Source organism: Anas platyrhynchos, chromosome 6 (assembly GCF_047663525.1).
Source record: "Anas platyrhynchos isolate ZD024472 breed Pekin duck chromosome 6, IASCAAS_PekinDuck_T2T, whole genome shotgun sequence".
NCBI lineage: Eukaryota > Metazoa > Chordata > Aves > Anseriformes > Anatidae > Anas > Anas platyrhynchos.
Window position 1 is genome coordinate 27,333,592 of NC_092592.1, and position 14,277 is coordinate 27,347,868.

Here is a 14,277-nt window from a genome sequence, read left to right on the forward strand (position 1 = left end):
GAAATCCCACTGGAGAAAGATCAACTTGATAATAAATCTCTCTTTACAATAACAATTTAAGACAGAGAAGTCATTCAGCTTTTAATAAATTTAATGTATCAGACATTGCCAAAGTTTATTACAAAAGAGCTAATTATAAATACATGTTTAAGCTTATGTCATCTAAAAGATATTGAATTAGTTTGTTATAAAAGTGCATTCACACCAACTTTCCATAATCTTTTGTTAAGCAACATTTGTTACGTTACCTCCCTTTCAGTTGGCTACTGAAATCCTGTGCTGAAAGATGTGCTGTTATCTTACCTGAGGTTTATATTAGGCTGGGAAGTTTGTAATTAATTGGGCTGATTCACTCGTAATAAATGCTGATAAAGCATTTGCCTTCTTCTGGTCTTCTGGAATCTCCTTGCATTGAAACTCAGTCTAAATGGACAAGACAGTTCCTCAGCTGGCAGTGTTGAACCACTCAAATACGAGGCCTCCAGAGTTGCTGATTTAGTCATCTTAATATTTGAATGCTTGAGATTACGTAGACAAGACGACCTTCTGGAAGTAGATGCAATAACTGTCTAAAAGGCCTGTCTGCTATGGTAACCTCATTATATGCTGAAATTTATTTTCCTACTCCACTATGCAAAAGGAGATGTAGTCTGTGGAGGGTAAGCGATACCTGTACAAAGCATTCTAGGTGGATGATTTACTTTTCATAACTTATCTATTTTTTAATTCTGAGGCAGAAGTTTCCCCAAGCATTTCAAGCTTCCATAGAGTGGAAAATACTGCAAGAAAGAATAGCACAACACTGTAATCAGATTTTCCTGCTCCACTGTTTGTGGAAGGCTACTTTGCCATTTTGGACCAGGATCCTTCTGTGTTGTCAGTACTCCAGGCTCCTGTGGATGGCAATAATGACTCAGTTATTAAGAACTTTTTTTTTTTTGGTGGTGGTGTGCATATATGTATGTACATACACGTGTGAAGTGTGAGCACTTTTTAAGCCCCTGCTCTGTGGAGGGGGAATGGATGGCACTGCAGGGTCTGAGCAAAAAGCCAGCCTTAAATTCTCTGCAGCAAGGCCCCTTCTCACATGGGGAAGGCCCTTCCTTTTAAGTGGCCCGGGAATCTGGCAGTTGAGACCAGCAGTGCAACACCAGATGACCCCTGCTGTCATCTCGTGGGTGACAGGAACTCCTGACCCTGCTGGAGGATAATTAACGAGCAGCAATCACCTTGCTGTTCACCTTCCTTCGCCGGGCTGCTAGCCCAGCCAGGGCTGCTCCAGGTGGCGGAGCAGATGCTCTGCTTACCTGGGATCACCGTTCCCACCATTAATTATTCACGTTATTAGCGAACACGCAGACAAGGTGCCGTTATTAACACCATCTACGACGAACACCAACCCCGGGGGGGGGGGGGCAGTTTGGTGGTGGACGGTCCACGGGGGAGTCCCAGTGGCCCCCGTTAAGGAACTAACTCGCTGCCGAGGGTGGGCTCGGCGTGTCCCCGTGTCCCCCCCCACCCCGGCCGCCACCGCCTCCTCCCCCGGAGGGGGGCAGTGACAGGCAGCGGCTCCTGCCCCATGTGACTGGGGAGCGGCTGCCCCCGTCCATGGCTTGGCCTCCCCCGGGCAGCAGCAGCTCCGGCTCCCGGGGAGGAGGGGCAGGAGCTGCTGCTCCATGGGGAGGAAGGGCAGCCCCCGATCCCCCCAGGCGGAGGGGGGATCCCGGGCCGCCTCCCCCCCCTCCTCCCCTCCCCTTTCCCCGCTCTGGGCCTTACCCGAGGAGCTGCTGCTCCTCATCTGCTCCTACCTGGACGTGCAGGCCTTGGGCCGCCTGGGCCAGGTCTGCCGCCGCCTGCGCTTCCTCAGCAGCCGCGATCTCCTCTGGAGGCGCATAGCCCGCGGCTGCCTCAACTCCGGCTTCACCCAGCTCGGCACCGACCTGTAAGCGAGGCCTCTGCGGCCGAAGGGCGAGGGGGAGGCGGCGGCGGTGGCTGGGAAAGGCCGGGGATGCTGCGGCCTAGCCGGTTGCTAAGGGGCGCTCTGCGCTCCTGGCGTAGTCGCTAAGGGGGGCTCCCCGCTGCCGTCAGGGGGCGGAGGGAAGGGGGGGGGCTATTCTCGAAGCGCGGCTGCGCCGTCGTCGCTCCGTGCCCGAGAGGGGCGGCGAGGGCAGGGGAAGGGCAGCGGCGGAGGGGCCGCCGTGGGGCCGCCCCCGGGAGGGGAGGGACCGCGTGTGGCGGGCCCGGGGCTGCTCTGAGGTGTGGGGTCTGGCCCGGGTTGTGCCCAGCGGGGTCGGGGAGAGTGGGGAGAAGCTCTCAGTGCCCAGCCAGAAAGCGGGAGAGAGTGGTGGGGGCTTCCCCAGCCCCCCTCAGTGCCAGACCAGGAGGGAGCAGCCCTCAGATGTTGGGGCTGGAGATGCTCTCCTGAGGAGTTCCGTCCTCCAAACTCCTCCAAAGCATGACACAAACTCCTCCAAAGCACGACACTTCAAGCCAGGGGAGGTGGAAGCATGGAGAAACTGAAGGAGCTGCTGTGTGGCTGCTCTCCCTCACAGCTGCGGAGTGGCACCTCTGGTCTTGCCTGCAACTACCAGGGGAGGCAAAACACCAAGGGAGGTTTTGGTTAGAAATTAGCAGACGTTTCTTCTCAGAAAAAGTGCTCAGGCGTTGGACCAGGATGCCCAGGGAGGTGGTGGAGTCACCGTCCCTGGGGGTGTTTAAGGAGAGCTTGGACGTGGCTCAGTGGGTGACATTGGTAGATGGTTGGAGCAGATGATCTGGAAGCCCTTTTCCAACCTGAATGATTTTGTCATTCTACCAAAGCCTCAAAGACACCTCAGAAAAGACACCTCAGATTAGGTGTGAGATCTGTTGGCCTCAGTGTGCATGGCACTAGCATCTTTCTAGATGGAAGTGTTTTAGGGTTTTGGCCTTGGCAGTCCTTAGTAAGAATCCAAAGGCTGTATGTCCTCTCCTAAGTTTTATTAGCATACGAAATGCCACTCAGAGACAGAAACACAACATGGGTTTTCCTTGCTGCTTGGAGGATCCCGAGAGGAAGCTCACGTTCTTTGGGTCTATGAATCGCTTCCTGTGTTTCCCTATAGCTGCCAGCTCAGAGCCCCAGCATCTTATTTGTCATCCAGTGACACAGTAATGTTGCCCTAAATGCTGTTAACGTGAATCATACCAGAAGGGATGTTTGAGGCCTGTTTTGCTGTCTCATGGTGTTATCTCATCAGTGACACAGACTTGGAGAAACAACCATGGCCCCTGCTGTCAGCAATAGAGCTTCGGTGGTGCTGACAATCCCTGCGTTGGGTTTTCAGGCCAGGACTTAAACCCACTCAATTTTTGGAGGATGGCAGCTGTAGCCAGTGGACGTTACAGCCATGGACTGGGCTTCGGAAAGTGAACCACAGTTCCCTAGGAAGTAAGCAGGAATAAGGGCTACAGAATGGCTGTGCGTTGGACTCTCTCTGCTGTGATATATGATTTTGTCTCCCGAGGAAATGAAGTTCTGTATTTTTCATTAAGAATAAGGTGATACTATGCTGTTTCGGTTGCGGGAGGGATCAGGTGTACAGCCGAGCAGGTGCAGCATGTGTAAGGACCACCACTTCCCCTGCAGAGGAATGCAGCTCTATAAACAGCTACAGAAAAGGTTTGCTAGGTCAGAGGGTCTAAGTGAAGGGAAGGGTACTTGAGTGTCACAAGCTCTCAGGGATTTCAGTGCTGTTAGATTTGCTATGAACAGGATCTTTTTTTTTTTCTTTTTTTTAAGTAATTCTAGGACGTGCTTTTGCACTGAATCCTATTTTCAAGTTTTCTTTAAACAACTTTAGCACAGCGTGCTGCTTTTAGCATTGGTCAGCACTGCCCTGGTCCTAGGGAGTTCAATCTTAGGTAATGCACCAAGCGGCCCTACAAGTCAGTCATATAGGAACCTTGAGATATTCTAGAGGAAGAATCCTTTAATTACTTTTAACTTCTCACACAATCTTGGTTTGTTATACAGTTATAAAATTTGTACCTAGCTGGAAAAGAGTTGAATAGTCTGTGTGGCAGCTTGAGGGTTTAAATAGCCATGTCTCTTCCATACCCACTGCTCCTCATGCATGTCTCCAAGACCAAGAGCAATCTCCAAGATTGTTCTTCTTGCAGCTGAAGGAATGAGATTTGAGGAGAGAGGTTATATTTTATTCGACTGACCAGTACAAGCTAGGGAGGGGGTCTGGCTAAGCTGGACACACAGCCTTCCTTCCTGATAGCAATTCCAGGTAAGAAACCAGTAGGTTGCTCCTTGAAGGTTAAATTTGAGCTGAGTAGGTGTTTAAGCTAGAATATCACTGGATAAATAGAAAGGTAATGAAGGTGATGGGTAGCTGGCCTTCTTGATAACTGCTTTCTTAATCATACGGCATAAATCCTGAGTTTGTCAAGCCTGGCTATGAGTTGCTTGAAAGCAGAAGCTTCTGTTGCACGGTCTGGGTAACACACCGCATTAGGTAGAAGATGTTTTTTACTTTCAAGAGGTATTTGTTCAATGCTGTCTGCAACTGAGAAAGCAAAGGCTGGAACTGTTTTATGGTAAATGTACTTAATGAAATAACATGCATGGTTCTAACATTAGATCTTAAACTGATGGTCCCTGGGAGGCTGGCATAAGTTAAAAACTAGTCTGGGGAGTATTTACTGTTTAAAATAAAAAAAAAAAAACAACATCTCAGAACGAGTTTGATCATTTCTGCTGTTAAATGTTTTTTGATAAGCCATCTGTTAATGCTTGCTAAATAGAGATAAATTTGAGCCTGGAGTGTAAGATAGCTGTGAAACTTACCCCCCCCTCCCCCACTTGCCCATTTTTTAAAAGGGTGATTAACTTGAAAATGACACCATTTCTTTAAAACGTTGTTTCTGTTAGGTATATCTTCAGATAATTGCAACAAGAAGATCAGAGGGAAAGGGGCTTTAGCTTGTATGTGAAACAACTGGTTTTGTGCAGTCGGCTTGCGTATAACAGTTTCTCAAGCCAAAATAGGGAACAGAGAAAATTTTTAAGAAACTGCTTACGAAACCCTTACTGTAGAGGAGCATGGGAAAGAGAAATTGTAGTGCCTAAAACAGTTTGATTTAACTTTTAAAGTTATCTATTTTCCATCTTGCTATCCACCTTTGAAAACTGCCAGCTGTTTTTATCTCAGGAAACATACTTATGCTTAAATAATGCTCAATTGATTGGCTGATGTTGTCAAAGCAAGATAGGAACTTTATCCTAGGTGCTAGTTGTTATGCAGAAAGGCATATCCACAGCATTGACAGTCTCTCATATTTGCTCTTTTTGGCGGATTCCGCTAACGAGGAGCTGTGTGTGTAAGCTAAATATTTAAGGTATTATTTTGATCATGCGCTGTGCACACAGCAAACTTTTTTCTTCTTTGCTGTGTTTCCATCCACTTCATTCCTTGGCAGGGGGAATCACTAGGTTTGCATTGGTGTGAGTTCGTGTCTGTTAGGGCTAGCAGGGCCTGACTTGGAAAGGTTCTTAAGCACATTCTTGGTGTTCAAAATGCACTTTTCCTTCTTTGAATCATGAGTAAGTAAATGCTTAATAGAATATTGTGTTGCTGGTTTGGAAACGTACAGTGGTTTTAGGTATTTGTGGTTCTTGGCACCTGTCCTGCATGCATCTGTGTCAGGCTACCTTTTGTTACGTGTTGTCATGTTCACGTTATGTATAGACCCGTCCTGCAATAAGACCTTGTCATGGGGTTGGTAAAAAGATAGTCCCCACGCTACCAGTTTTGCTTCACACAGTCGGAGGAACCGCTCGAGCAAGAGCTGAGACCCCTCTTCGTGACGTAAGGTGAGCATTTTTGTTCCAAAAATGCATGGCAGCATATCACAGAAAAACACGGCTTAATAATTCTTCTTGCAGCTAAGCTGTAGCTGAGCAGTAAGCACAAAGCCTCCGGGGTTTCTGGTGAGTATAGTGATATTACAGTTGTGTCTGGCAGCCTGCGTCTGTTTTGCCAGCTGTTGTACGGGCCCAGCAAGAGCAGTCCCTGCCCTGAAGAGCTCGCTGCCCAAATAGGCAGGGTAAACAAGGGCTGAGAAGCGGAGGCAGCGAGATGTGAACCAGGCTGCCCTCGGTGCAGCAGGTCAGTGTCAGAGCCAGGAATAGAAGAGGGTGCTTTGAGCCCGCAGCCAGAGCCTGCCCGCTGGACCACCTCGGACTGGAGAAATCGGAGAGGCAGAGAGGCTCGTCGCAAGGTGGTTCTTTATTTAAAGCGTGGACAAAGGGAATAAAGTTGCAGCTGGGCTAAACTTATTTCCTCTTTGTTACAACGGAATTTTAGAGGGCAAGTTAAAAGTTGCAACCTAAATAGCTTGACGGCGTCCTCTTTGTGATGTATTAATAGCTGTTGTCAAAATATAGAAATGTTCCACTGCATGTTTTCTCTCTCCCTGTCTCCCACCCTGCCTTGCCTACAAGGATCACGCTATATTCTCCAGTCCAGAAATACAGATGCATGAGAATTTATCATCACTAAGTATTTAAGAACTAGTGCAAGCATTTCTGTGAGTTAATAAAAGCTGTGTTTTCTCCAGATCTTGGAAAAATATATACACCTGCAGGAGCAGGAAATGGCCAATCTATGCAAGTCAAATCCAAACGCAAAGTGCAGCAATCATGGGAGACCTCTGCCTTCGGTGCTGGAAGGGGAGGGAGTGTGAAGCAGCTTGTAAAGCTGCTTCAGTTTCCTTCATCTTTTAAAACGTGTTTTGTCCAAGTTTCATTACTTTAAGTCAGAAATGAAGGAGGCAGTGAACTGGTGCAGACGATGCAGAGGGGAATCCTCTGGGGAGGACATTGCAATAACGGAAAAGCCTGGAAGAGGGCACACAGCTATTGCTTTGCGCTGGAGAAGTCAGTGGGTTTTAGAAACTCCTGTTAGCTTCGTGTTCTGCCTTAAACTGATGGTTCTGGGCAGTTCAGGCCTGCCACGATGGCTCCACGATATTGAAACAGCGTCTTGACCCAGGAATGGGAAATTTGTTTGTAAGAGTTCGTACTGGCCTGCCTCCCTTAAAAGTGAGTTCAAAGCAGCAGAAGAATTTTGTCTAGTTCAGGACTTAAGAAATGTATGCTGTGCCTGTTTTATTACTCCTGTAACCTGCATAAGTGAAATAGCTACGTGGTAGTTCACTCTTTCCGAATCTTACCCTGACACTCTGCTCCTTCAGATCAGAATATACATGAAATTTAATGAGCAGCTACAGGTTTGTTCACATCTTCCTGGGCTATTAATTTATTTTATTTTATTTTTATGTAGCCAAAAAGTCTAAATAGCTCCTTGAGAGATGCAAAATCCTGCGTGGAGTTTCTATCCAAGTTCCAAATTCCAAGGCGGGGGATAGTCATAAGGGAGGTGGTATCAGATGGCAGAGCTGTAGGGCTCAGGCTTGGTGATGATGTTTCTGTTGTTGGGTTTGTTTGTTTGTTTGTTTTTGGAAGCATGTCTTTGCTGTGTGTACAGAAATTCACCTGCTCTCCTGGGTCTGAATAGAAGTCTCCAGCTCTTTCATGCAGGTGGATTGCTCACAAGACCTGTGAGGTGGGGCAGGAAACCTGCACTGCCTGCTAGGGTCTGGCTGAGGAAGCTTAGAGGCACCGGAGGAGGCAAGGAGCAGCGAGAGAAGTCTGCAGATCTCTCTTCACCTCGGAGTTATTTGAACCCGTGTCACATTTGAAGGGGGAGAGCGCAGAAGACAGACTGAGCCTGGCGGTAAGCTAAAGAAGGGTCATGCGCTAAAGGAATTCAGGTGGAATTCTTGCACTGGAAGAGCTATTTTGCAAGCAGGTCGACTTCTTGAGGACAGCAACAGGAGCTCCTGACATAAATAGCTTTTCCCTCTTGGCTGTCTGTTGGTGGCCCGTGACTTGCAAATGCACCGAGACCCTGCCACTCAACAGGTGTGTCCCGATTACACAAATAAGAGCAGTTGGTCCCTGGGTTAGCCATCTCTGCCACAGGGCCAAGGTTGAAAGCCGGGCTTAGCCACCGTGACCTATTTGTTCCTCTGAATGACCCTTCGAGGCAGGCTAGAGGCAGGCTGGTGACAGCTTTTATGCAGGCAGCAGATTTTGTCCGCAGAAGAGATTCGCTCTCAGCGGGTCTCTGCAGACTTGCATTTCCAGACGAGCTCTTTCGGCACTTAAAGCGCAGCAAAACGCAAAGCGCTTCGGCGGGTTAGGATGCCCCATGCAGCTGGGAAAATAGACGGTATGACACGGTGGTGTTACCTTCTGTAACACGGTCTGTGTTGTTGCAGGCACCGCTGTTTTGGCACATGCTGAAATTGTAGACGGCCAGGAGGAATCTCCCCGGGACGCAGTAAAACAGAAGCTCCTGCTATTGCAGGAATACCCCTTCTAGTGGCAAAGGAGTTTGCACGGGGAAGGGATCATTGAAGGCAATGATGCTGGAAGTGAAGCTTTGGGAGGAGATGGGCTTAATCTCTGGCTGAGTAATTCGTTCTTCTGCTGCTTTTTTTGGAGGCCAGGCCAGCAACTGTCATGGTGGCTGAGGTCGCCTGGGTCAGCGGTGCTGTGGGGGGATAGTCCCAGTCCCTCACTTCAGCAGCTGGGAAGTGGGCTCCAGGTGGAATATTAAATTTCTTCTGGTAACTCTGCCAAGAAAGAGAGGAAATCCATAATTTGAGCGAAATACTTTAACCTCTTTTTGGAAGGGAGGGTGAGGTAGGAAGGGGGAAATGAAAATTCCTTTATAGTGGGTTGCTTGGGATGACTTTTGTCCTGGAACATTCTCCCAGGCTGTGACAAACGTTCAGCTTCCCTTTCTTAGTTAAGCAAAGGCTTTGCAAAGCGAACCTCCACCAGGATTGCATGCAACTGGAAGCGTGCGTTAGCTCAGGTCCTGTTTTGCACCACATGGTTTGGGATCCTGATAGAATGCTTTTTGGATTAAGTAGCTAATAAAAAAAGATAGTGTCATGCAACTTCACAGGCTGTTAATAATTGTGACCCCTTAGCAAAGGTGGTAAAATGATGGACTCTGATCCTTGCATGGGTTTTAAGAGCATTTTGCTTGAATTTCACTGAATTTTCACATACAGCATTCACCAGTTGTTCTATTGTGTGCTTCCTGTCATCCTTGTAGGGTGTTGGGCTGTCCTCCAGTTGTGTACTGATGCAACTCTGTGTTGTTCCTGGTGAAAACAGTGGTCCTTCCTCAGTGAATCAGCCCCTGCAGTCTTGAAGTTCACTGCTGGGTGGTTTCTTCGAGAGCCTGAATGCCAAGAGCTTGATTTCACAGGGAACTTAAGCATGTAGTGAATTTTAAGCACGTGGTTTAGTGTTTTGCTGGATTGCGTGCTAATAAAGGTCAAGTTATTCATTGGCTGTGGATAGCGGTCCCTGCACAGCATCTTCCATAGGATGTATCTCTGTGAGATGGGTGAGTCTGCTGAATCTTTGAATCCAGTTGCTGATGTGAGAGATACTTAGTTAAGTCAAGTGTAGATAGATGTATGATGAATCTTAATGATGTTTTTCAGGTCATCACGGAACATTTCTTCAATTTACATCATGCATAGAAAGTGTGTTGACCATTACTGAAGCAAAACAGTCTTATAGGGGAGAAAAGGATCTTTTTTTTTTTTAATCAAACGATTAAGTTTGTATGGTGATGCCTTTTTTATCTGTCTAATATCTGAGAATTACTCTAGGGCATTGCAATGTTGCTCATCACCCTCGCTGATGTATTTTGGGAGTTGAACTGGAGAGTGCTGTTGAGGAAGCAAATCAAATTATATGTCAGCACTTGATTCCATCACTGGCCTTGATTTAACTTCCGTCTGGGTATAAGGGATAAAATGCCTCTGACCAACACTGAAAATCTTTGCAGGTCATTCTCTGCTGCTGTGGGGTTGGCAAAGGAATCAGTCCAACTTCTGCATCCCCCTTCTCATGGCCTCCTTATGTCCCATCCCATCTCTTGCTTCTGTTTTGAATAAGTGGAATTTCTGTAAAATAAAGGGTGGATGCTTCTAAGGCAAGTTTAAATTATCTGGACCCAGAATTGTTAGGTGGAGGAGGCAGGCTGGATGAATTTTATGTCTACTAACAGTAAAACAAACACCCCCCTGCCCTAAAAACCAGCAAGTGTTTGTGCATTGAGCTCCAGATACCTGGTAGGTAGTAGACCCCCTAGTAGGGCCACTTTTCTAGTTGGGCCCCAATTATGAAAGTGGTCGACTTTATAAGATGAAAGCTTCATTTTTGACCTTGGATTCACCTTTTTTTGGAGCCATGGAAATTGCATCTAGTCTCAGTAAGGTTTGTGTGCTGAGCTCAGGATATCTGTTTGGACTGGTACGTGTTGGGGGGGGGGTTGTGGCATGAGTGCGTTTTCCATCACCGTGCAAGTTGGTGACTTAAAATCTGTACGCGGGGAGAACTTAACTGGGGGCTGAGCGTGGGGAGAGGAGTTTTGGAGAAATGAATGGAATTGGATGTAGGCGGAGAGCCTGAACTCTGTCTGGGAGAGTAATAAGCCATGAGGAGGCTGCTGGACCCGACCTGACTTTTCAGTGCTGTGCATTCCTCATCTCAGACGCTATCTGGCTCCACAGGCTCCTGCAAGTGCTCTCTTTAAACGTAATTCCTCTTCTTGCAGCCTAGGCTAGCTCCAGAGATTTAAATTTATTGTTAGTTTTTAAAGGGTTAGGAGAAATAAAGAGCCTGTTGCTTCCTAAATTCACTTTTATTTGGTGTGGCGCTACTGATGATAAACTTCGAGTTGCGCAGGTTTCTAGGGGACGGAAAGCTTTTCTGTGTGTGGTTTCTGTTTTTGTTTAAAATGGGTCACATGCCCAGGAATGCAGTCAAATTATAATGGTGACTAAGTGCCGGAAAGCATAGAAAAGGGGAGGGAAGGGTGAATAGAAAAAAAAAAAAAAAGCCTGAGGCTATGGAAGGAAGGCTGGGAAAATGAGACTCTGGCCAGGCCCCAGGGCCAGGTTAGAGATTCCTACACCCATTAACAACCACAGGAGATGTTTATTTACAGGGAGCTACTCTTTGTGTTAAAAATGACAGGACCCAAAAATCTGACTTTTGGGAAGTGCTTTGGGGGCATGGTGGTGATGGGAGAAGGGAACTGGTCCTGGCTGGGCACCAGTCCCCATCTATCAGCGATCTGGGGATCTTCCTTTCTTCCCTTGTGGGGAACATTTGCAGTTGGGAAGTACACGAAAAGGGAAACAACTCTTGTACTCTACTAAGTGGTTCACAACACCAAGTTGCAGAGGATAACTTTGAGAGTTTCTTGTTTATACTTTTCTGGTCCTTTCTACCTAAGCAGCTCCACCCAGGATATTAAATAATTAAGTGTATGATATGAGAAAGGTAGGTATTAAAGCTGTAAAGCTGCCTTTTTTCTTTCTTTTTTTTTAATCTTTAATCAACTCTGGATCATGAAAGAAAACAGATGTTGAACAGCTGCTTGAACTGGGTAAATTCGAGTAGACACTAAAGGGACCAGGATCGCAGGTCCCTGTGGTACGTACCTTTTGTCACTTTTTGAGCTCTGTTGATCTTGGCTTGTCCCAGTGACTTTGATTTGTACCCCAGTGACTGGGTGTGAGCTACAGGCTCTCCTTTAGCTAGAAGTAGAGAACTTCCAGCGTTGCAGTGGAGTTCTTAGTCCTTTGGTGAGCTGCAAAAGCTGGTCCATCTTAATTGGGGCGTGTGTGTGTTGGCAGGTTATACAGATAACCAAATTGTATTTGTAGTCTGAACCTACCTTGATTTCTAATTACTCTATCTGGTTATGTGATTGTCAGGCAAGTGAGGATCGGGAGCAGTTTCTTTACTACTCTTCTGGCTTCTGGTTTCAGTGTTCTCCTGACTGGTGTTTCCTCCATCTGTTCTTGTGTGTTGTTGCCCCTCACCTAACTGGCTTTTTTTAGTGTCTGGAAGAAAAGAGGTGTCTTGTTTCTTTGGCTGCTCTGGAAATTTCTTTGTGTGTTGTCTTGATTATGTTGTGCTTGAACCTGTGCTGCTGCCTGTGTACCTGTGATCAGATCTGATGCTTGTACAACAGAGGTCATCAGGCATGGCTGGATTTGTCGATGAATACCCACTCTGCTCAGGGCTCCTTTCTTGTCAGCTCCCACAAGCTACAGTGAGCCCTGGCACCATCAATGTTTGCCGAATCATCATTTTTGGAGTCAGAGCGGGAATGTACCCGTAACCTGGCTTGGTTGCATTTGTTCTCCGTGTAGCATCAGTCGTGGTTGCTAATCTCCTCTCTCTCCCTTTGTCTGCAGAGCGGCTGGCATCCCAGTGAAGGAGAGGGTGAAGGTCTCTCGCAACTGGAGGCATGGACGCTGCCGGAGGGAGACGGTCCTGAAATGGAAACGAAAGCAAGTGGCTCCTTCCTCTTCTCCTGAGTTCTGTCAGCTGCCAAGGGGCCTTGGGTTTGCTTCTGTGCTCAGAAATGGGATGTTTTATGCTCCTTCTGATCCATGGGGGTTTTACAAGCGATGTCTGGCCTGTTTTGGATGTTGCTGGCTAGCTGGATGTGGGGTAACTGGAGTTGCTGCCTTGCCCTAGGGATTTGCTCTGCCAGTCAAGAGTTCCTCTCTCAGTAAGAGCCTGAATTTGGCATTGTTCTGATCTGTGCAGATCTGGTTGGATTTAGTAACCTTTACTTCAGACTCCAGACTATTATGTGCTTATCTATTGCTCTATACCATAAGCAGTTTTCTGTCCTGTTCACACCATGACCCTACTTGATCCCAGATTTGGACCTAGGCATCTCCTCAAAATGCTTGTTTTGTCTCCCATGCTTTATCCTGACCCTTGATTTGGGTGTACAAATCTAAAATGCTAACTGCCATTCTTCTACCTTATGCTGCTTCTTTCTTCTACCTTATGCTTCCCTCCTTCACTACCAAAGTATATATTTGACATCAATGAGAGGAGGGTGGCGTTAAATTCTTTCTTGCAGACCTACTCACCTTTCAAAGCAAAGCACAAGGTATGTCTCTCGTCTGAACAGCACATCTAAATTTTTAGCTTTCACATCACCAGACAGAAGGAAAAATGAGAACAACTATGGTTTGTTAGCTGCTGAAGAGCAGGGACCTGCTACTGAGCTTTCATGCCTTTTTTCTGCTGCCTAGATTGAAGTGGTGAATAATGTGCCACTGCTTGTCTGAAGTCCTGGGAACAGCTGTAATGAGCGAAGTGGTTCTTGGTGCAGGTTGTATACCTGCCTTTGAAGTGCCTGTGACCATCTGTGAAGACAGGCTCTGTGGTTGTTAGAGATCATTACTAAACCAGCTTCCCAAATGAAAATGCAAGGTCTGTTTTAATGAGGCCACCATCCAAACTGCATCCTCTAATTTTCATTTATCCCGCTTTCAAATTTGTTACTTGTCCTTATGAAAAAAACATAGAAAAAGGTAAAAAGCTAAACTGCAACAGGAAGAGACACAGAAACTGGCTGTAGTCTGGGGAAGCTGGATATTCACTTGGCTTTAGAGGACTGTGTGGGAGTGGAGGAAGGAAGAGGAAATCAAAGCCTGCCTCAAACCAAAGCTGCTGCTCTAAAGATGCCTCTTATTTTTTCCATGCATATGACCAAATCCCAAATGAAAGGTATAACCTTTGCTCAACTGCTCTGTCCCAGTGACTGAAAGCTTCTTATTGGAAATGAACGCAAGGCAAGCAGGAACTTTCTATCTAGTAAGCTACCACATCCTCTTGCTTGCTTTTAGTCCTTTATTGTGATGACATGAGGTGCTGCTGTGTGCACTGCCTCTGCTGACACAGAAAATCATGACCACTGAGGATGAATGATCTGCAAAAAAAGAGTCAGGTTTTGATGCTTTCAAAACAGGGAGTCTGAATAGTTTGAGAACTGAAAGGATGTTCTGTGGAAAGGCTCTGGTTTTGCTCAATGTTTTCATGGGTGCACTCAGCAATGACTGTGCAGAGCAGGGACAATTTCACACATCTGTGCCCCATAGGACATGAGCCTCATATCTCTTTGTATCTGGCCTTGTATCTAGAAGGTCAGTTTTTTGATTCTCTGGAGGCTACACAAAGCAAGATCTTGAACAAACAGCTCACTGCCTAAGCGTGCATCGCAGCCTATTTTGTTTTCTGTATTTTGGTTTTGTTTCAGGAATAAATAAATGTGTTGTGATAACAGACTTGATTCAGATACTGCTTGAATATCTTCT

General features: G+C 46.7%; 1 protein-coding gene and 2 long non-coding RNA genes across 3 annotated transcripts in view; 2 read left to right on the forward strand and 1 right to left on the reverse strand.

Annotated features, from left to right (window-relative positions):
* Positions 1-73: 73 nt before the first annotated feature.
* On the reverse strand, positions 74-1,948 carry LOC140002744 (uncharacterized). Its single transcript, XR_011810088.1, has 2 exons — positions 1,809-1,948; positions 74-893 (listed from the first exon to the last, which is right to left on the reverse strand). It is a non-coding gene; the product is annotated as an uncharacterized lncRNA (long non-coding RNA).
* Positions 1,574-14,277, forward strand: part of FBXW4 (F-box and WD repeat domain containing 4) — a 56,815-nt gene continuing 44,111 nt past the window's right edge. Inside the window, exons 1-2 of the mRNA XM_027459840.3 lie at positions 1,574-1,942; positions 12,355-12,450. Of these exons, the coding sequence (XP_027315641.2) occupies positions 1,677-1,942; positions 12,355-12,450 (362 nt within the window). The 5' untranslated portion in view covers positions 1,574-1,676. The remainder of the gene's footprint in view (positions 1,943-12,354; positions 12,451-14,277) is intronic.
* On the forward strand, positions 2,397-11,476 carry LOC140002745 (uncharacterized). The gene is made up of 2 exons (XR_011810089.1): positions 2,397-7,975; positions 9,183-11,476. It is a non-coding gene; the product is annotated as an uncharacterized lncRNA (long non-coding RNA).